Source organism: Spermophilus citellus, assembly GCF_964194105.1.
Source record: "Spermophilus citellus genome assembly, chromosome: 8".
NCBI lineage: Eukaryota > Metazoa > Chordata > Mammalia > Rodentia > Sciuridae > Spermophilus > Spermophilus citellus.
In genome coordinates this window covers 127198065-127220007 of record NC_138189.1, presented here as the reverse complement: position 1 = coordinate 127220007, position 21943 = coordinate 127198065, and the positions used below count along the sequence as shown (strand labels likewise).

General features: G+C 45.6%; 1 protein-coding gene across 6 annotated transcripts in view; it reads left to right on the top strand.

The window, feature by feature from the left end:
- Nucleotides 1–267: 267 nt before the first annotated feature.
- Nucleotides 268–21943, top strand: part of TMEM131L (transmembrane 131 like) — a 168119-nt gene continuing 146443 nt past the window's right edge. For 2 of the 6 annotated variants that reach the window (XM_081303975.1, XM_081303974.1), the window contains exons 1-3: nucleotides 272–474; nucleotides 1111–1181; nucleotides 9050–9093. In XM_081303975.1, the coding sequence (XP_081160101.1) occupies nucleotides 351–474; nucleotides 1111–1181; nucleotides 9050–9093 (239 nt within the window). In that variant the 5' untranslated portion in view covers nucleotides 272–350. Of the gene's footprint in view, nucleotides 475–1110; nucleotides 1182–9049; nucleotides 9094–21261; nucleotides 21333–21943 lie in introns of those variants that run through there. The other 4 variants (XM_081303980.1, XM_081303977.1, XM_081303976.1 and 1 more) reach the window with 4 other exon arrangements.

Below are 21943 nucleotides of genomic sequence, written 5' to 3'. Positions count from 1 at the left end.
GAGCACCGGGCCCCCGCGGACCAGGCGCTGCGGGCCTGCCTGCGGCCACGTGCTGCGCGCCGGGGCGGGGCGCCCGCGGCCGCCGCGTGCGTTCGCATTGTCCACGTCCCCCCGCGCCCCGTCGCGTTCCGTCCCCCCCTATCTGTGGCGCACACGCGCTCGGAGCGAGCGGCGCGGCCCGAGCGGAGCTGCGGCAGCGGCGGCGGCGGCGGCGGCGGCGGGGGCGGGGCGGCGCGGGGCGGGGCGGGGCGGCGCGCGGGGGCGGGCCCGGGGCGCGGCGGCCTCGGCGCCAGCGAGCGAGCGAGCAGAGCGGCGAGCGCGGCGAGTACTGAGAGGAGCGCGAGCACAGCATGGCGGGGCTCCGACGCCCGCAGCCCGGCTGCTACTGCCGCACCGCCGCGGCCGTGAACCTTCTGCTGGGCGTCTTCCAGGTCCTGCTGCCCTGCTGTCGCCCGGGAGGGGCTCAGGGACAAGGTCAGCCTCGCGCCGCCGGGCTCGCTCTCCCTCTCCACCCCGCCCCCCCTTCTCTTTCTTTTAGGGAACTGTTTAAATCTATCAGAAGGCTCGGGGAGGAGAGGGGAAGGGGCAGCAGCGGGAGGAAAAGCTGTTGCGGTTCTCCGGGCGCAGCGTCTCCTCCCGCGCCCCCGTCCAGCCCGAGCGCTGGGAGTCGCGGGGCTCGGGGACCGCTAGCCGCGCGCGTCCCGGAGCCTTTGTGCGCGGGCCCCTGCGCCCGGGGCGCAGCCCCCGCTTTGTGTGGCGCGCGCTGGTGCCCCGCCGCGGCCCGGCTTCCTGCAGCTTTGTTCCCCGGAGCCTGGCTGCCTGGGGATCGCAACCCAGATGGTCGGGCTGCGCAGCCCCGAGTGTCCGGTGGGGTGGCCTCGTCCCCCCAGCGCTAGTGCCCCGACCTGCACGCCCTCATCTTTCCGTCTGAGGGGCCGCCGGCTCACGCTCCGACTATTGTGTTTTCATCCTGGGCTCGCCCCTCGGGTGGCCTGGCTCTAAGAAGGAAAAGGAGACTTGTTTTGGGGAGGCGGGTGGCACTGGGGACGAGAAGGGAAACAGGAAGCGTTTCTTTCCGTGCATTAAGTGTGTTTTTTGGTGTCGGTGCAGCGATCGAGCCCTTGCCGAACGTGGTGGAGCTGTGGCAGGCAGAAGAAGGGGAACTCCTACTGCCCACTCAGGTGAGGACGACCAGGTGACAGGACAGGGGTGGGCGTGCGAGGGAGGAGAGGCCCGGAGGCCGCTGGCCCCCCAGTGGCACAGACGCTCGGGCCACTTTGCAAGGCAAATAAACGGTTGGCCAAGCCTGAACACCTGGCAACGGTGGCCCTCCCGGCCACCTCCCGCACCATGTGACAGGCGTTAGTCTGGCCCGCCCCAAGTTCGGAAGGTGGGAGCCTGGCCACTTCAGCAGGGCTGCGGCCAGCGACTGCTGCGCCCGGGAAGGGCGGGCTCCTCCCCGGCCAGTGGTCCCGGTGGATGAGGGACCTCGCCCTGGGTCTACTCTGCTTCTGTCTGAGCTGGTGCCGTGTGGATGGCAAGTGGATGGAAGGTTGCAGACCGCAGAAACATTGATTTCATAAATATTAGTGAGTGGTGCTTCCCATTAGTGCTAAGTAGCTTTGGGATGAAGATGTGACTTTAAAGGATTGTAATCTTGGATTTTCTCCAAGTGCGTTTAATTCCTGTTAGAATACACCCACTTATGAACTTGAATTTCAGGTTTTCTCTTTTTCCCCCTATGTGATGATTGCATGTGGAAAAATAATTACTAACATTTTATTGGGAATCTGTAGCACCATGGGTTTCCTGCTGCTATAGATAAAGTACTGTGAAGCTTTGGTGTTGATTTTTAAGGTTTAGCTTGTACCAGAAATTCTTACTTCAAAAGTACCCATGTAAATATAATGTTGTTGACCGTTTTTCACTAGCAGCACTAATGACTAAAATGTATTTTCTTTTTTTTTTAACTTTAAAAAATTTTTTTTAATTGGTTGTTGACTAAAATGTATTTTCGAGGGTGTGTGTTGAATGATAAGAGTATTCAGCTTGTGTATGGCAGTTTTAAGGTTCATTACTTCCCATATTGGTGGCAGCATTAAAAACGGAACATCTACCTATAATCTCACTTGGGAGGCTGTGCAGTTTTACATTTCAGCTTTCTCCTCTCTATGTGAAGCATTGAGAAAGCTGGTTTTGAGATATTTGGAATATTCATTTTTGACCAGGGCTAATGAATAACAGCTTGAAGGCAGAGAGGTGATTTTAGAGGAAAAATTTCCTGGACCTTTCCTGAACGCTAGCAGGCTGCATGAGACCATTCCTTTGAGAAAAAGCCCCATCAGCAAATCATCTTTCCTTCTACTGAAAGTTTACTCCCAAGTGGCTCCCCCCATTATAAATAATACATAGTAAAATACAGAAAGAAGAACAATAAAGTAGGAATCATTCATAACCCTACTGAGAAAACCACACTGAACGCTTGATGAATTTGCTTTAAAAATATATATGTTTGTCTCAAGAGTTGTTCAGCAGTGACATGAGTGACTTTTTAGTTCAGAATTCTTTGTTTTGGGGAGCTGTCCTCACTGTCACAGGATGTTGGGCATCATCCCTGGTCTCTACTCCCTGAATGCCAGTAGCTGTCTAAGTTCCCCCTCAAACCCACTAGTTTTTTGTTTTTGTTTTTTGAGACAGAGTCTCCCTGTGTTGCCCATGCTGGCCCCGAACTCCTGGACTCATGCAATCCTTCTGCCTCCACACCTGGCTCAACTCCCTCATTTTATCAATTGAGAATGTTACCCTGGTTAAGAAGCAACTGGTGTCTATGTGCGTTTGTATTTTTACTCAGTTGTAGTCCACCTCTGATGGTTAAGGTTGGAATCCAGCACAGACTAAAAGGGAAGTAAATTGTAGACCCTCATTTGTTATGGTGTTAGTTGTAGTCATTGTGCCCAGAGTTGGAATGTTAAGGTCTGTGATAAAATGAATTATTTACAGGCTCAAAATTGTTTTATAAAATGCTTACTTTCTAGTTGGATTTTGTTTGTAATGGTTTGTTTTGATAAAAAACTGTTAGAATTGAGAAGTTGTCTTTCTGGAATACTCACTATACACGCATTTATAGCTGAGCTATTTTTATCAGCTGTAATGAAAGTGAAACTGGTGTTTGAAATAATTTTCTAAATACTCCATCTTTACTATATGTACACTTTTTATAAATGATCTTACTCTGCATATACCTGGGCAGGGATAAGGGATATATGTATGTCTCAGCTGCAGAGAGTTTGGGAGAAAGTTATTTTTAAGAATTAAAAGTGTTTTTGAAATTTCTTCGAAAAGGTTCCATTGTGTGTCATAGAGAGTATGTGGAAAAGAGAATGTTTATAGGTGTTTGAGGGTTTTTGGCTTAATTAACTAGAAGATTGAGTTCTTTTCATTTAAGAAGGCTAAGAGATGCCTTTGGAACCTAAGGGTTACAATGATGGGCAGAATAGGAACATGAGAGATGGTGGCATTCCATAAATATAATACTAACCTTTGCCAACACTGTTTATATAGTTATTTGTTTTGGAAGTGTTTCCTGTTGATTGTTTTCTTTTTCTTTTCCTGATGTAGTTATGATTAGGAACTTGAATGACTCATCATTAATAAAACCATATATAATGATTGAATTGTCAGGAACTGTCAGGCCTCTTGGGTATGAATCCTGGCTCTTATCCTTTCTACCTCTGTTAATTTACCTTTGTGTGTGTATGTGTTCAAGTGCGCACTGGGGATTGAACCCAGAGCTTTCCACATGCTAAGCTTCTATCACTGAACTACATTTCCAGCCTCAGTTCATCTCTCTGTTCTCCGTTTTCTTACCTGCAAAGTGTATGTCTGTGTGTGGGGGTGGTGGTGGTGGTGATGGTGCTGATTTGACAGGTTCGTGATGATTATGTGCCTTGAACTTAGCACCTGATGTAGATTGCCTAGCATTTTGGTGGTCTCTCAACTGACCCATAGATGTCATCCATATAGGATATAAATAGTTTTTCTGCTTTGAAGGGGCTGAACCAGTACAGATAACTCAGTACTTGTGTTCTGTGATTATATAGATAAGTTTTATTGTTGTCTTCTTTTTTTTGCAGTGTTGAGGCTTGAACCCAGGGTCTTGTACATGCTAGGCAAGTTCTGTACCACTGAGCTAAGTCCTCAGCCCTATGAAAACTGTGATTTTAATTCTTGAGTTTATAGAATTTTTTTCTTCCGATTCTCCTTCAGCACACTGACTGTAAAGTGGTGATGGCATAGGAACCAAACAAGCATTTTCATTAGCTTCTTTGTCAAGAGGCAGCTCCGTTGTGGTTGTGTGCCCTCTTATTTCATTTTTGAGGCCAGAATAGTGTGTGATTTCTTATGATCCATACAGGGTGACAAGCACTTTGACCATCTCTGGCCTTCAGGACCTCTGGCCTTCAAGGACCTTGTCTGACCTTGTCTTACCTTGTCTTCTGCTCTAGTCAATCCTCTGGGATTCTCCCTCCAGCTTGACCCTGGCCTGAGTGAGCCCCGTACCTTATCTTGCTGAATGAATGATTGCTACTGTTATGCTAGTGGCTCAGGGCTAGTTCTTCATGACACCTAACTTGCAATGATGTTGACAAAATTTCTCCCCCCCTTTTTTTCTGGTGCTGGGGATGGAATACTGGGCCTCACTCCTGCTAGGCAAGGGCTCTACTATTGAGCTCTACCTCTAACCTCAACATTTCAAGTCTTCTTTTGAGTTTCTTATAGTGTCTTGAGTGTCTGAATTCGTCCCTTTGTCTTGTATGTATCTTGTTACCCCAACTGGGTTCTCAGTAAGAGGGTCTGGGGCCAGGCATGCTGGTGAACGTCTATAATCCCAGTGGCTGGGGAGGCTGAAGCAGGAGGATCGTGAGTTCAAAGCCGGCCACAGCAACTCAGTGATTCCCTGAGCAACTCAGCGAGACCTTGTCTCAAAAAAAAAAAAAAAAAAAATTATAAAAAATGGCTGAGGATGTGGCTCAGTGGTTAAGTGCTTCTGAGTTCAATCCCTGAAACCAAAAAAAAAAAAAAAAGGGGGGGGGTGTCTGGAGGCTGCTGTGTTTTGGGACCCTGTTGTGGCCAGTGTTGTACATACAGTAGGCATTCAGTAGTTAGTTCATGAAGCCTTCCTAGCTGTCAGTGCCTTGCCCTGTACCCCATTTGTGAGTTTAGGACAGTTCTGATGGTGGCAGGTAAAATGACTTTAGTATTGATTTCCTACGATTATCATTATCAGTTATCCGTTATTGTTATATTTTGGAATTGGAGATTGAACCCAGGATTGCTTTAATCACTGAGCAATATCCCCAGTTCTTTTTATTTTTGAGACTGTATCTCACTGAGTTGCTGAGGCTGGCCCTGAACTTGGAAGCCTCCTGTCTCAGCCTCCCAAGTTACAGGTATGTGCCACTGTACCCGGCTCCTATTATTGCTTGATATTTTTGTGTCAGTCCTCTCAGTAAGAAGGGCAGCCTAGAACCTGTTCTTCCAATCCATTGAGACTTGTCCATGAAGACTCACTGCTGATGCTCCCTGTCGCTGGTTAGGGATGAGGAGGCGGAGAAGGTGCTGAGCAGGAGCCACTGAGCAGCAGACATAGGAGCCTGCTGGGCCTGGGCTGGGCCGGCTCAGAGCTGTACTTAGGCCTGTTTGTTCATTTAGCAAACATTGACCTTGGCCTGGCCCTGCCCAACCCCTGGGATCCAGTGATGAATGAGAAAAGCTCTGCCTTTAAAAAAACCATGTCCTGTTGGTGTTCTCCCCTTTTAAGTCTGAGGGTGTAGATAACGGAAATTGGTAGAAAGTGAAACAGGAAATGGTACGCTGAACATTCGGGTCCTTTTTATTATTTCAGGTACTGGGTTATGTAATAACATCTTACTCCAGTCAGTGAATCATTGACTAGTATTTGGAAATCTTTTTGTCATCAAGGTTTATTTTTGGTTTAATCTACTTCCACTGTAAACATTGGAAAAATAATAACGAATGGGCTGACTACTGTGCACACCACTTGAGCACGGTGTGAGTAGTAGCTCATATCTGTACACTTGACAGCTATGAAATCCCACCTGATTTTACAGTTGAGGAAAGCGAGGCACAGAGCAGTTAAATAACCAGTCCAAGGCAATAAGAAAGTAGCAGTGGTGGGATTTGAACCCATGATGCTTCAGCTGCAGAGCCTGAGCCTCAGCTGTGTGTCTCAGTGGAAAAAAATTTTTTGTGTGTGTGTGGTGCTGGGGGTGGAAGGCATGCTGTTCTAGGGCTCCAGTGCTGAACTATTTTATTTTAATTAATTAATATTTTAATGTGGTGCTGAGGATGGAACACAGTGCCTCCCATGTGCTAGGCAAGCGCTCTTCCGCTGAGCTACAGTCCCAGCCCTCGCGTTCTATCTTGATGTTCATGATGTTTTCAGATGTAGTGGCATCCACTAGTGTCTGGCGGCTGGACTGTGCTTGGCCTTGCAGGCATTTGTTGAGCTCGAGTTTTGCGCTATGCACTATTGTGGGTGCAAGGGGGTGTTGCTTTTGCGGAGCTTGCAGTCTAGGTGGAGTCGTAGGGATGGTAGACAAAACCTAGACTAGCTAGGTATGGTGGTGTAATCCCAGCGACTGGGAGGCTGGGGCAAAAGGATAGCAAACCTGAAGCCAGCCTGGGTAGAAGAACTTAGTGAGACCCTGTCTCAGAATTTAAAAAAACAGCTGTCTATGTAGTTTGGTTGTGAAGCGATGGGTTCAGCCCCCAGTCCTGGAAAAAAACCCCAACCCAAACCCAGAAGACTGGCTGGGGATTTAGCTCAATGGTAGAGAACTTGTCTAGCATGTGTGAGGCCCTAGGTTTGATCCCTAGCACTGGTAGGGGGTTGGGGGGTGGGGAGAAGCAAGCTATAAATTATTTGATCTGTTCAAGGGGCATAAATTTTATGGTGGGAGGATGAGGTGGTGATGGGAGTTGCAGGTTTAATTTAAGAGGTCAAAATATGCCACTTTGAGGAGGAGATACTTGAGGCAGCCTGTGGAAAGCAGTGAGGGAGTTGAAATCGTTAGTGCAAGGGCCCTGAGGCACAGTCAAGAGGGTTGTGGGGCGGGGAGGAATGGTATTACAAGATTGGGCCTTACCTTCTGAGAACTTGGTGGTGTTGGTGAGAGATGAGACTGGTAATACCCTGAGACAGCTTTCAAGTGCAGAAATGTAGGAACAGAGAGAATAGGCCAGTGTGTATTTCAGGGGTTTTCCTAAAGCTTAGGGCAGGAGGGAGGCTCTTAGAGATCGGTAATGGCAAATATATGTGACAGGAGTCTACCCAGGAACCTCATATGGTAGACAATGCAGGTCAGTGCTTTTACAGTGACCTTTAAAATTGTACCCCAGAGCTTGTTGAGGTTGGTGGTGGAGTAGGTGATGGTACGTCCAGGCCTGTGGTAAGGTGTGCTGACCTTCTGGGAAAGATCTTGAAGAGGGGTGGGGGTATGACTCAGAGGTAGACTGTTTGCCTAGCACGTGAGAGGCCCTGAGTTCATTCCTGGTACTGGAAAAAACAAACAAGAGAACAGCTTGGAGCAGGTCTGACTAGCCCGAGGGAGCCATGGTAAGTCCTTGAGCAGGGGTTAAGGAGGCAGTCGACTCTGGATCCCTACTGTGTGGTTGACCTGGAGGAGGAGAGTGTCTTTGGTGATGCACAGAGTTGTTTGGAGGCAGCATCCATAAAGCATGGCAGAAAGCCCTGTCTCCGGGCAGTCCAGGCCTGGGGTGCTGAGGGTGCGGGCTATATTGCTTGTGTATGGGGTGGAGAACGGGTCTGAGCCTGTCCCTAAAGGGGAAAGGAGGGGGGCTGTGCAAGGTGACCCTAAGGTTTGGCCCCTGGGGTCAAGTAAAGTGATGGTGCCCTCAGCTGATGGGGGCGGGGTTGGCCATCAAAAGCTTTTTGCTGCTGGTGCCGGAGATAATGGTTTCTGAGGAGCCCAGGTTGAGACAATTGATACATCCCAGAGGTGTCTGGAGATGGGACTGTGAGTGGTAGAGGAAGCCATCCGGGGTCTTGGGCAATCCCTGCCCTGGGTTGGTGCTGTGCTGGAAAAACCGCATGAGTTTGAGGCTGTGGAAAGATGGGCATCCATGAGTCCCCCCAGGTGTGTGGAGTGAGAAGATGAGGCAGCAAATAGGGGTTCAGGCTTTGTGGTTCAACCCTGGGTTACAGGCTGAGGGGGTAGGTGCAGAGGAGTCTGGGCCAGGAGCCTGGGTGAAGGGAGGGAGGAGAGGCCAGGGAGGCAGAAGTGCCAGGAGGAGGTTGGAGAGAAGCTGGTGCATCCGGAAGGGCCAGGACCCAGGAGGCTGGCAGTGTCTGCAGAAAGAACGCTGCGCCCAGAGCTTGCCTATCCCCAGCACCCAGCACCCAGCCCCTTGCAGCAGCAATTACTTGGGCCTGACCTTGTGTGTTTTTTCAGTTCCTTCTTTCCCCCCTCCCGTATGTTAATGAGGTCAGATTTCCTCCCGGTGTGTCTGGTCGATGGTTTTGGGAGAGCTTTTGAGTGTGGTATTCATGTCACTTATCAAGTTATCAGCTTTTTTTTTTTTTTTTTTTTTACCTCAGTGTCAGAATGTATCAGGTTTTCACTCATTAAGAAGATTCTGAGCTCAGCAGAATACATTTTCTGTATTTGGGGATTTAATTAGCCTTAAACTTTTTCTGGTGTGATTAAACTTACACGTTAATCAAAGGCTGTGAAGAGAGGTGAGGTCTCCTGTTGAGCTTACTTTTAAGTCACGGTTTTTAAATGAGTAGAAACTGTTTTTCTTACAGTGAATTTCTAAGGGACCACTTGGCAGTTTATGTTCTTTAAAATTCTTGTCATTACAGTAGTGTTCTTTAAATAAATAACCTATGGAATATTTGTGCCGGTGACTCTTGTTACAAGAGTAACAAGATCACCCCGTGAGAGTCTTTTGGTGACTTTGTGTTCCTTTGAAACAGCAGTTAAAGCATTTTCTTTTTCCATAGGGTGAGTCTGAAGAGGATGTGGAGGAACCTTCTCAAGAGCAGAGGTATGATGTGCCAAAATGCATTCTACTGTCGTGTGTAACTAATTAAAACAAATTTGAAAAAAAGGACAATTTAATAAATATTCTGAGACAAAGAAAGAACAGAGGTAAGGAAAAAACGGGGGGCAAATAGTTGCATGCTAAATTTCCTTGCCCTCTCAGGATGCTCTGAAGTACCTCTGAAGTATCTGTATGTACCTGTTTAACATAATTATCTGTAATAGTAATCTTTCTGTTTGGCCTTTGTGATTTCTAACAATTAATATGACTTTGTTTTAAAATAAGGTGGTACAGAAGGCTGTTGGAAAACCCCCTTGTCTTTGCCACACACCAGCCTCACTTCTCCCATGGCAGGCTGACGCCCTCCGTCTTCTTGATGAACATTGGTTGGGGTCGTGCACTGCTGGGTGCTGAACATTGACATATTGAACTAGACCTGCTCTGGGTGTAACGGGGAAGTCAGACATCACTGTAAGCAAAGTAATTGTGTTTATGATAAGAACTGTCAAGCATTAGGTTCTTGTGGTAGACAGCACACAGTCAGGTGAAGTTCCTCTCGGGAGGTGACATTCCAGCTGACAATTGGAGAAAGTAGGAGCAGCCACCCAGCAAGCAGAGGGCCAGTGCTTGGGGCAGCACGAAAGGCAGGCACCAAGGCCCTGAGGTTGGAAGTGTGGCAGGAATCCCAAGAGCTTTGGGGAAAGTTGGTGTTGGTTTGTCGGGTAGAGAAAGAGGTGTGGGACCTTAGAGGTCTCAGCTGAGAGCTTGAGTTTTATTTTTAACTGTGGTGTGAGTTCTTAAAGCAGGGAGCTATCAAATGAAAAAAATGTAAATTACATTTTTAAGAGAATATCTTGGGGCAGTTTTGGTTAGTTGTCAAAGTAGGATTCTGGTCTCTTGGAGGTGCATGAAGACTAAGTGGCACTTACTATGAGGATAATTTCAGAGAATTGGTTTCCAGATGCCCATAGAGTCTTCTGAAATCAATGTGTCAGAGGTTGTGAGTTATTTTCTACGTCAATTTTCACAATCTTACTTCTCTAATTTCTAAAATAAAGGCCTTTCTCTTACCCAGTCCTAATCCTGTTTGTTTCAGTCCTAATCCTGTTTGTTTCCTCTTGGGCAGACGAAGGGACAATTTGAAATTGTTCTAGTTAAGACACATTCTTTTAAGACTCCTGGTGGTTTCCAAGTCCTTGCTTTAAACAGAATTGAAGGAGTGAATACACAATCCAATTTGCAGCTTATGGATCATCAAAAGTTATGTTTAGGGCTGGGGATGTGGCTCAAGCGGTAGCGCGCTCGCCTGGCATGTGTGCGGCCCGGGTTCGATCCTCAGCACCACATACCAACAAAGATGTTGTGTCTGCCGAAAACTAAAAAATAAATATTAAAAATTCTCTCTCTCTCGGGAAAATAAACAAGGAGAGAAATGAATTACAGTAGATGGGGTAGAGAGAGAAGATGGGAGGGGAGGGGAGGGGGGATAGTAGGGGATAGGAAAGGTAGCAGAATACAACAATTACTAATAGGGCATTATGTAAAATTGTGGATGTGTAACCGACGTGATTCTGCAATCTGCATTTGGGGTAAAATTGGGGGTTCATAACGCACTTCAATCTAATGTATGAAATATGATATGTCAAGAGCTTTGTAATATTGTGAACAACCAATAAAAAAAAAAGAAAAGCAAAAAAAAATTCTCTCTCTCTCTCTCTCTCTCTCTCTCCCCTCTCTCACTCTCTCTTTAAAAAAAAAAAAAAAAAGTTATGTTTAATGATAGGCCACTGTGTGGTTTTTGGAGTTTAGGTAATACGGGCCATTGCTGTAACAACTCGTTCTACTCATATCTGTTTGTGTGAACAAGCTTTTTCAATACTTAGCTTTAAAAAAATAAAAATTAAAAAAGGACAATAAAAACAAGATTACATGGATGTTAACTAAACCTGTCTCATTCTAGCAGCAAATCATGTTCGTATGAGCCCATTAGGGAGAAAAGACAGTTCTGTTGTCTCACTAAAGGATGCAGGTTCTTTGTTTCTTCCTTCCTGACCTAGGAATTGAACTCAAGGCCTCCCACATACCCTTGAGCAACACATTTTCAATCAGATTTTATTTATGTTTAATTACCTATCAGAATTTATTGGTTTGATCAGTTGTATGTTAATAAAAATCATAATGATAATTCAGAAAAACTTTTAGCACTTAGATCCTGTGATTACAGGACATTTCAATTTATATCCATTGTTCTGTTGCAAAAGTATGAAAGGCTTTGGTATAGTTTTTTTCTTTCTTTACTGGAAATTGAACTTAGTGCTTCATATGGGCTAGGCGAGTGGTACACACAGGGTCTTGATAAGTTGCTCAGGCTAGCCTCAAATTTGCAATCCTCCTGCCTCAGCCTCCTGAGTAGTTGGAATTACAGGCCTGTGGCAGTGTGCCCAGCTGTGTATAGATATATTAAGTTATAGTTCTTTTGGGGAAATCGAATGAAAATGAATTCATGGAGGAAAAGGAACAACATAAAATATCCAGGTACAAAAGAGCCTCTTTGTGTATTTTTAGAAATGCATAATGGTGGATATCATTGTAATGCTATTTAGATCTCATTAATATATTTTAAAAGTGATTAAGAGTTTTATTAGAAATATCAGTGCAGTATGACGGATTATATTTTTGTAACCATTAAAACTCATAAAATTTTAAACGTGGGACAACTTAAAATCCTTTTCGGATCTGTGGGACAAAACCCGGTGAGGACTGCTGGGCTGGTTCAGGCTAGGGTAGTGATGGGGGGATGGAGGGAGATGGGAAGTTATTTTTGGGGTGGGGTGAATTCATGGCTGTTGGATCAGTGTGGCATATGCAGGAAAGAGAAATAGAGGTTTCTAGACTTTGGCTTGAGCATCTGAGAGGTGATGACTGTGATGGGAAAGGATTTAGTGGGAGGGAAATCCGGAACTCCGCTTGGTTGTCTCCGAGGCATCTCAGACTTGATGTGACACGTCCGAGTGGAGGTGGCAGGTAGGCAGCCGGTGGTGTGCATCTGGAGCTCGGGAGGCCTGGCCTGCGGACCCAGGTGTGGGCGAGCACAGCCGTGGGTGCCCCGCTGCCTGTGCCTTGGCATTTGTTCTTTTGTGGATGTGGTTCTTGCCTCTTTCTTGGGACAGCGGGCACTTGAACCCAGGGCCTCGCTGGTACTGAGCACCCCCTCTACCCTTGAGCCACAGACCAGCCTTCCTTTTTATTAATTAGAACTAGTTTCTTTTTGTCGATTTTCTAGTGAACTTAAAGGTGTATTAATAGGTTTCAGCCTCAATGATCTTTTGACACAGCCTCAGATGATCAGAAGGTGTGCGGCACAAGGGAGCATTTCATGAATGATTTTGAATGGTGGCTTTCGAGCTCTTTGTGCTGACAGTAAGACATTTGCCCTCATAACTTTGTGCTTACAGGCATATAGAGAGAGACCTGTGAATATATACATGTACATATGTTTCCTTAAAAAATGAATTAAAGTTTCACAAAATAGCATTCACCTTTATTGTCTGCAGTGTACTCTATTTTCTATTTCATTTCATTAAAATCAATGTTGAGGGGCTTAGCACTTCTGAGGCACTGGGTTCGATCCTCAGCGTCACATAAAAATAAATAAAAAAATAAAGGTACTGTGTCCATCTACAACTGAAAACAAAACAACATTGAGGATTGCAGCCTAGGCAACTTAGTGAGACCCTGTCTCAAAATAGAAAATAAATAAATGAAAGGGCTAGGAGGTAGCTCAGTGGCCCAGCACTCTGGGTTTGGGCCTCATTATCCTCCTTTCCCACGTTGGTTGCCACCTCTTGATTTACTTATTGGTAATAACTTTATTGGGGTATAATTCACATATCTTACAGTTCACCCTTTTTTTTTTTTTTTTAAGAGAGAGTGAGAGGGGAGAGAGAGAGAGAGAGAGAGAGAGAGAGAGAGAGAGAGAGAGAATTTTTAATATTTATTTTTTAGTTCTCGGCGGACACAACATCTTTGTTGGTATGTGGTGCTGAGGATCGAACCCGGGCCGCACGCATGCCAGGCGAGCGCGCTACCGCTTGAGCCACATCCCCAGCCCCAGTTCACCCTTTTTAAGTGCTCATTCATGGAGTTGAAAAAATACCACAGTCAAATTTACAACATTTTTGTCGTCCAAAGAAATGCCTTACACTTTAGGCATTCCCCATCCTCTCTCCCTTGATTTGAAAATTCAGTAGACGGTGGTTTATAGTTTGATCAGCCTTGCTTTATGTTTATTATTCCTGTATTTTCCTGTTATTTTTGTTCTTTGTTACTTTCCTCGGACTCGACTTCCGGCCTCTCTGGCCCTCTGGGCTGTTCTGGGCCAGCATCTGCTCCTGCTGTATAAAGGCAGGATCATGACCTGACTGAGGTGCTGCTGCTAGAAAACTTTCCTTGTGTCCGTTTTCTGAAATCGCAGACTCTAGAGCTCTAAGAATTACCTGAGTGTGATGTTTTGTTATTGGTTAGTCACCAAAGTATTTACTGTTCATTTACATTCTATGGCAGAGTTGGGATTTTTTTGGCAGGGATTGAACTTGGGGCACTTTACTGCTGAGCCACATTTCCAGCCTGTTTTTTTTTTTTTTTTTTTTTTTTTTTAATTTGAGATAGGGTCTCACTAAGTTGCTTAGGGCCTCACTAAATGCACCACACCTGGCACTGTTCATTAATTTTTAAAATTTCCCCCAAACCTACCCTAGTGCCTTGCTACTTTTAAAGTAACCTTCTGCTTTAGGATAGATGCAGATTTATAGGAAAGTTACAAAGATCGTATCACATATCTCGTATGCTCTCAGTGTGCCCATATTGTTAATGTCTTTTTTGGGGGGAGGGACCAAGGGTTGAACTCAGGGGCACTTGACCACTGAGCCCCATCCCCAGTCCTCTTTTGTATTTTATTTAGAGATGGGGTCTCACTGAGTTGCTAAGTGCCTCGCCATTGCTGAGGCTGGCTTTGAACTCTCGATCCTCCTGACTCAGGCGTCCCCCCGCCCCAGGCCTCTGGGATTGCAGGCCTGCTCCACTGCACCCGACTTACTATTAGGCCCAGGCTGCTGGGATTGCAGGTCTGCTCCACTGCACCCAGCTTCCTATTGTTAATGTCTTACATGACTTTGGTACGTCGGTCACCACTGAGAAACTATCATTGGTACATTATTGCACTGAACCCCACACTCTTCAGTTTCACTCATGTTTACCGGATGTCATTTTGTCATTTTTGGAGGCAAGTCATCAAGTGGAGTTAAGCTTCACCTACTCAGATTATTGTAAATTCTGAATGGGAGATTCTTCTCTTCCCTTATTTAGGCGATCATTCATTTATATCAGTGTAGATATGTATACTTTGGTTTACAACTGTTTTTTAGCAAAACCCCAAAGTTCCTCGTCTGCTGATAGGGTCTTGCACTTTCAGACCTGGTGTTCTGGGGTTCTTCCCAGCGTCCCTTCCAGGGGACCTCATTACTTTTGGGCGTCAAGTCTCCTTAGGCTCTTGGTTGTTCATTTGTCAGCCTTTCCTTCCTTGTTTTAGATGACCTTGAAAGTTTTGAGGAGTAGGGGTCAGATGTTTTGTTAAATGTCCTTCAGTGTGGGTTTGTGAGGTATCTTTCTCATGGTTACATTGGGGCATGGATTGGGGGAGGCGGACCACAAAAATAGGTTGCCCTTGTCATCCCGTCATGTCAGAGGTGTGCACTATCAGCATGAATTATCACTTTGGTGTTAACCTTCGTCACCTGACCAAGGTCCTTTTGCGAGTCAAACTATTAAATGGAAACAGCCACATATGAACACAGTTTTTGAAATTCTTTGGTATGGGAGGGAATTTGTCTGATCCCTCTTATTTACATAGTCAATAATTTATTAATATAGACTTGTGAATATTACACTTTGGGTTCCATCTAATACAAGGTTTGCCCTGTTGTTTATCATTGATCTTATTAATTTATGAAGTTATTAGTATCTCCTTGTACCTTTTAAAAACTTTTTGTGTTTTTTTTTTTTTTTTGGTTTTAAGAACTACCCCACAGGGGCTGGGAATGTGGCTCAGGCGGTAGCGCGCTCGCCTGGCATGCGTGCGGCCCGGGTTCGATCCTCAGCACCACATACAAACAACGATGTTGTGTCCGCCGAAAACTAAAAAATAAATATTAAAAATTCTCTCTCTCTCTCTCCTCTCTCACTCTCTCTTTAAAAAAAAAAAAAAAAACTACCCCACAGTGTCAACTTCTATTGATAGTCAGCTGGACTTTGAAGTCAGTGAAGCCACCATTTATCAATAAAATAAAATGAAGACATCATTTCTGAAGAGCTCCTGTACAGAAGCCACTGCTAACTAGGAACTAGAACATGAAGTCTGATAATAATAGCAAATAATAATGTGAAAAGCAGTTTCAGTCATTCCCTGTCACCCCATAGTATGGGTGGTTCTGCTGTATCACTGCCCCTGGGGTCTGCCCCAAGTGGCACCAGACCCAAACCCCTGCCAAGCTGGGCGGAGGCTCTGGAGCGGCAGCGTGCCTGTTACCCCAGACAGCTGGGGAGGCTTTCAGGGTCCTTGGCCTCCTGAAGACTCTGTTTGTGTTATCCTGACTTCATCTTCTGTGGGTATATGTAATTGTATTTGGTTGAAAGCCAGGAAAGCACTATTAAAAAACTTCCCTCCTTCCTCCCCATCCCCCTTTTCTCCTGGGTGTTCTCAAATATCCACAGCAATCTAGTCCTTTGCTGAGAAAGAAAGATGGCTGTTGGCGATTCACTGATGAGCAAATGAGCACCGACTTCGGCTCTTACGAGAATTGATGCCCTGTGGGGAGGAAGCTCTCTGCTCTCTGAGAGGCCTTTTTTGAGGGGGTAATATTTGTTAGAATATGAGAAGTTTGAAGTATTGACAAAATATGAATAGAGTATAATTTCCGCTTTGAAATGTTCTGAAAAATCACAAATGCGGACCGCCTAGGCTCAGTGTCTGTGATGTCTTCTCCCCGCCGTTGTCCCCGTGGTGCTGGGGGTGACCCAGGGCCTCCCGCATGCTGGGCTCCTGCTCCACCGCACCTCGCAGCTTTTGCCTGGTTTTAAAACGCACTTTTATCAGGAACAGCAGCAAAATGCGTTCTCCTGAAACAGTGTGAGGTCCGCTAAAGACAAATCCCGAGCCAGAACATGAAGGGACTCCAGTGGACCTTCCGATGACATGCTGAAGGATAAACTTGGAGACAGCAAGGGCTTAAATCTGAGGGAAGCTTCCTTTTGGCAAGAAACTAGCTCAGAGCCCCCACAGGGAATGGAACTGTTTTCCGCTGTTCTTTGTTCTCCTTGGAAAATTTAAGTCCCTCACCTGTTGATGGGGTCTGACACTTGTTAACTGTCCCCAGGGTTTTTCATGGTGGACGTCTTCTCTCCCCACTCGTCATCTCCCTGAATGACCTCACGGGTGTTTGGCCTTCTTTCTTTCTCTCTTTCTTTCTCTCTTTACCCTTCCGTCTGCTCCCTCCCTCCCTCCCTCCCTTCTCTTGCCCAGAGTTTTCAGTTGCCAACTGAGATGTCCCTGTGGCTTTCAGGGACAATGAATGTGCCTGGGTCCCTGGTCCCCAAGCACAGACCCTCCTGGTGCATGACAGCTCTGGCCCCCTTGACTTCCTTCACACCCTTCCCATCCTAGGTGTCACTAGATGTGACTGCACTTCAGATGCCCTCTCCCTTCCTCTGTGTAGCCACCCCAGCCAGTTTTCGGTGTTCTCACCTAGTGAGGTGTCTAAAACATACATCTTTCCCTGTCCCTTTAAAACCAGTCTTTTGTGAACCACGTTACTTCTGGGATAAAGTACAGACTCTTGAGCATGTAGACTTCCTTTTGTGATTGAGGTCCTGCACCTCGCTTCTGCCCCCTCCCCCACAGTCACTTCCTTTTGCCTCTCTCTCTGCCAAAACACTCTTTCCTTCATTCTGCTGGTACTTCCTTGGCACAGGACCCTGAACTCCTCTGGAAATTGCCTTTCTCAGGATACCAAAGGTCCCACCTGAGTCTCCATCAAAGGTCCCAGCAAAGACCTGCTGAAATGCAGGGATGAAGCTCGTGGTATAGAAGTCAGTTTCACGTTGATGACTTGCTGTTCTTCATGTTCTCCTCCAAGGCTGCAGGCTGTATTTGCCATTGAAGCTGTGGCATTAATATTAGAATTACAGATTGTGGTTTTTCAATTGAGTTAGGTAGTTGGCCTGTTTTTAGGGAGAATGGGTGTTAGCTCTGGTCGTGGGTAGCCGGTGGAACCTTTGGCAGGTTCTAGTGGGCCCTGAGGGGTTTTGCAGAATGAGTGCATTGGCTCCTGCCGTGCAGTGCGCTAACAATGTAATGTGAATTTTGACTAGAATCAATTTTATAATTTAGGTTTTCTCCTTAATACAGTGTAGGCTTTTAAGTAAGGTTTATGGTATATATTAAAATAGTTCTCCAGGCACAAAAGCCTTTTTAAAAACTTTTAAAAAATGGAGGCTCTGTAATTTTTAGCAAAGCTTTAAACACTTATGTTATTATTTAGCTTTCAATTGAAATAAATTAGAAAAGTAGTACCGCAGAGTCAGAATCCTTTCATTGAAATTTGTAGCTGCTCTAGACATATCTTTTTGTAGACCTTGCTGTGATTAGGTTTGTGTCCATCTGTATTTTTTTTTTTTCAATAAATGTCAGGGTTTTAAGTGAGATTTTCTTTTTTTTTTTTTTTAAAGAGAGAGGGGGGGAGAGAGAGAGAGAGAGAGAGAGAGAGAGAATTTTTTTTTAATATTTATTTTTTAGTTATCGGCGGACACAACATCTTTGTTTGTATGTGGTGCTGAGAATCGAACCCGGGCCGCACGCATGCCAGTCGAGCGCGCTACCGCTTGAGCCACATCCCCAGCCCCCATCTGTATTTTTGTATTGAAAAGGATGTATAAAGCAGTAACCCCATATCAAAGAAGTTTTAATCCTTTAATCCTAAGAATTTTGAAGCATTAGTCTAGAATGAAAACGTACAAAACACTTTACTAATGTCACCACTACTGAATTAAAAACGTGGAAGCGCAGTCTGGAGAGATTGGCTTTTGTAGGTAAATGTGCTGAATCCAGAACTGCGGCATCCCCTACTTTAGACTGGGATTGCCCTTAGGAGAGGTGAGATAGCGCAAGACTGAAAGGCCTAATCTCATCCCCGTGCCACTGATTATTTGCTGCTGCACATCGAAGGACTTTAACTGCAGATAACCTCAGGAACCCATTGAGTCAGATGTGCATTCTGAAGAAAGAGCTGGGCGGGTTCAGCAGCCCAGGAAGACATGCCCCTGGAAGTCCCAGCCCAGGATGAAAGGCTGAGAGAGGCGTTTCCAGACAAGAAGAGCGTTGTAAGCAAGAGAGAAATTTGGGTGTGTTGCCCCCTGGGAACCTGACTTAAATTTCATCAGGAAAGCCCATGGCTAGATGGGAGACGGACATTTGGTCCTTTTAGGCTGCTTTTATGCAGTGGCACTGTGCTTTGGCTCGATCTCTGTTAGCCTTGTCACAGGGTCCCTGTGTGTCATGACATAGCAGCAGCGACGTCGATTAGTTCTGAGGAGGTGTTCTAAGTGCAGTATGACACCAGGCTTCTCACTGTGGGAGGTGGCAGCACAGCTTGGGATTTCGACATTCAGAGGACAAATAAGATTTCCCAAGGCAGTATCCTCTGTCTAGGAACACCGGTATTAGGATAATGGGGTCTCCTGGGATCTTGTTACTTATTTTAAATGAATTGTTATCGAATTATTAGTTTGTTGTTAAGAGTCTTCCACATGTGAAATATGACTCTAGTGTATTGTGATCCTGCCCCCAATGTAAGAAAAGAATGTTGTCACTTTGCAAATAATCGCTATGGTAGTCTAGACAGAATCTCACAGATGCTGTGGTGTTTCATGATTGCGTTTTTAGTGACCATTGTATTAGGATGGCCATTGCATACTGTTTAATGATATAAGAAAGTTCTGTCTGCTTATTGTAGTTCTTCTCAGTGCTATTCCAAAATAGCGGCCTGTAGTTATTAAAGTATAATAAACAATAAGTGTGACAATTCTTCAAACAAAAAATTCAAAATTTACTGAAGAATTTTAACAAATTACTCAGATTGTTCCTTCTTATTATTTCCAGGTGGCCGTAGTTGATTCTTGGCATTGTTTTCCTTTAGCCTGGTTTTAGAAACATAGGTTTAGGGCCACACGTTGCTCCTCCCTCCAGTCCTGTTTATTTTTTGTCCAGTTTGTGCAAGTATTTCTTTCAGAAAACCTGGCTCAGTGCATGGGCTCTCTCTCATCCAGCAAGGAGGTCCACGGAACCACTCAGAATGACACGACTGATCAGCTGAACTTCTTCCGTGGGAAGGGTGATTTGCCTTCTGTGAAATGTCCAGAGATACCCACTCCTCTCTGAGAGTGTGGTTATGGGTGTGTACATACATACATATATATTTTCTTCTTCTTCTTTTTTTTGGGGGGAGGGGTACTGTAGATTGAGGGGTGCTCGTCCCCAGCCCTTTTCATATCTTATTTTGAGACAGGGTCTTGCTAAGTTGCCCAGGCTGGTCTGGAACTTGTGATCTTCCTGCCTCAGCCTCCCGAGTCACTGGAATTACAGGTGTGCGCCTCTGTGCCCTGCCTCACTGCTGGATTTGGAGGTGGTTTCCAGAGGATAGCTTCAGCGAAAGCAGAGTCAATTGCGTGTGGCCTTTCAAGTGAACTGTTGTGAAAATGTACAGAGTGAGAAATCCATTGGTGCCTTCTTGACTTTCAGGGTTATATTATAGGGTTATACTAAAACATTGACCTTCAGGGTTATACTACTTTGTGGATGTTGGTTCCTTTTGCTGCACCTAAGTTATTTACAACAGGTGAAGTTCAGTTTGAATTACAATCCAGTCTTCAGTTGATAGTTTTGACATATCTATGTTAGCATGAATTTTTGGTGAAGTAATTCTTCTGGGATCATGATTAATCTTTATCTCTTCAAATCAAGTCATGTTTAAATCCACTTAATCCATTAAAATTAGATTTGAGTAATTGCCCTGGTATTTATACTTTATGGTTTACAAAGTACTTTCACATGCATTATCCTTAAATAACCGGGTGGGTGTGTGGTAATATTCCCATTTTTGTAGGTGAGGAGATAAGTTCACAAAGATTAAAAAGTTTATTTAAGTTTACAGAGCTATAAAAGGACAAACAGGTTCATGATCCTAGGCGTCTTCCAGGTACACTTGTCTACCTTGATGTTGTGAGTAGAGTGTTAGATACATTGACAGTCTGCTTTTTGGAAGGAGACCAAGTCCAAGATTGATAGGTAGCAGCAACTATTCTTTATTAGGCCCCAGAATTACACGGTTCCTAATAAACCCCTGAAAAAAAGGGGTATGGCTCTTAAAGACAGATCTTCAATAATGTTTCACTATGTGCTGGGTCGTGTGTTTAGTTTTATACCGTTTCTAAGTATCGATCATCCGTGAACATTCTGCTATGGAGTTTGTGGAACATTACCTGGAAGTTTTTACTTTCATCTGTCCTGTGTGCTGAGAGGTTGCCTTTCGTCCTTGGTGAGCTTTCCTGTTAGCTCACTTTGCTTTGTGATTATTTTCAGCAGCAAGTAACAGAAAACCCTGACTCAACTGGCTTGGACAATAAAGAAGGCATTATGTCACTTACCAAGAAGCCAGGGGGCAGGGTGGTTCTGGGCTGGTGTGCTCTGCAGGTTAGCGTCAGCTCCAGCTGGTGGCTTTCTACCTGTTTGTTTTGCTGTGCTCTTTGGGTCATTCAGCTCTCCTCGGGAGAGCTGCAGGCCTCATCCAGAAGGGCAGGCGAAAAGAGCCTCCTCCTCAGCAGCACCCCTCAGCAGACTCCCCCTTCAACATCTTCCAGGTGAAAAATGGGTCTGTGCTCACTGACCCCTCACCGTCCTTGGAGTGGGGCGACTGTTGTGATGAGCTTTGCAGCAGGGATTAGTCACTGACCGTGATCACCGACCACAACCAGGGCTTTGCCTAAATGGGAGAAGGGGACTGGACGATGGCAAGCTGGCAGCAGTGTGTGCTAGTGGCATGAGTCACTGGAGGCAAGTGTGAGTGAGCGGTTCAGGGCATGCCTCTGGAGTGTGGTCCTGCGGACTCAGCATCACCTGGGAACTTGTTGGACAGGCAAGTTCTCAGACCCCACCCAGACTACTGAGTCAGAAGCTCGAAGGGAGGGGCCCAGCAATCAGCACTGAGGGGTTAAGGAGCCCTGGGGTGGTTATGAGCAAGCTCCGACTTCGAGCAGTTGGTCGAGTCCGGCATCCAGGGAATCAATTTTCAAAATAGACTTTTGTTGAAGATTAAATAATGAGAGGCAAGAAATGGTTTTGTAGGTCAAACTGTGAGGTGGAAATTGGGAGATGGAGGTGGTTTTCCAGTTTTACTCACTACCACTGGCCCAGGATTTTAGAAGATCTAGAACTCATATGGTATCTAGAATTATATGGTAGGAGGTTGCAGCTAAATGATCCAGTGTTTCTTTTTCTTTCCTTTTTTTTTTTTATAAAGATGGAACACACTACCTTTATTTTATTTGTTGATTTTTTTATGTGTGCTGAGGATCCATCCCAGTGCCTCCCATGTGCTAGGCAAGCACCCTACCTTTGAGCCACAACCCCAGGCCCCTGACCCAGTGTTTCTGAAGGAGTTCTGTCATAGTTATGGGGGGAGCAGGTTCCAGGGGGAGCTTGAGGCTCACCCTCGGGTCCAGCATGCCTTGGCCTGCCTGGTGAACA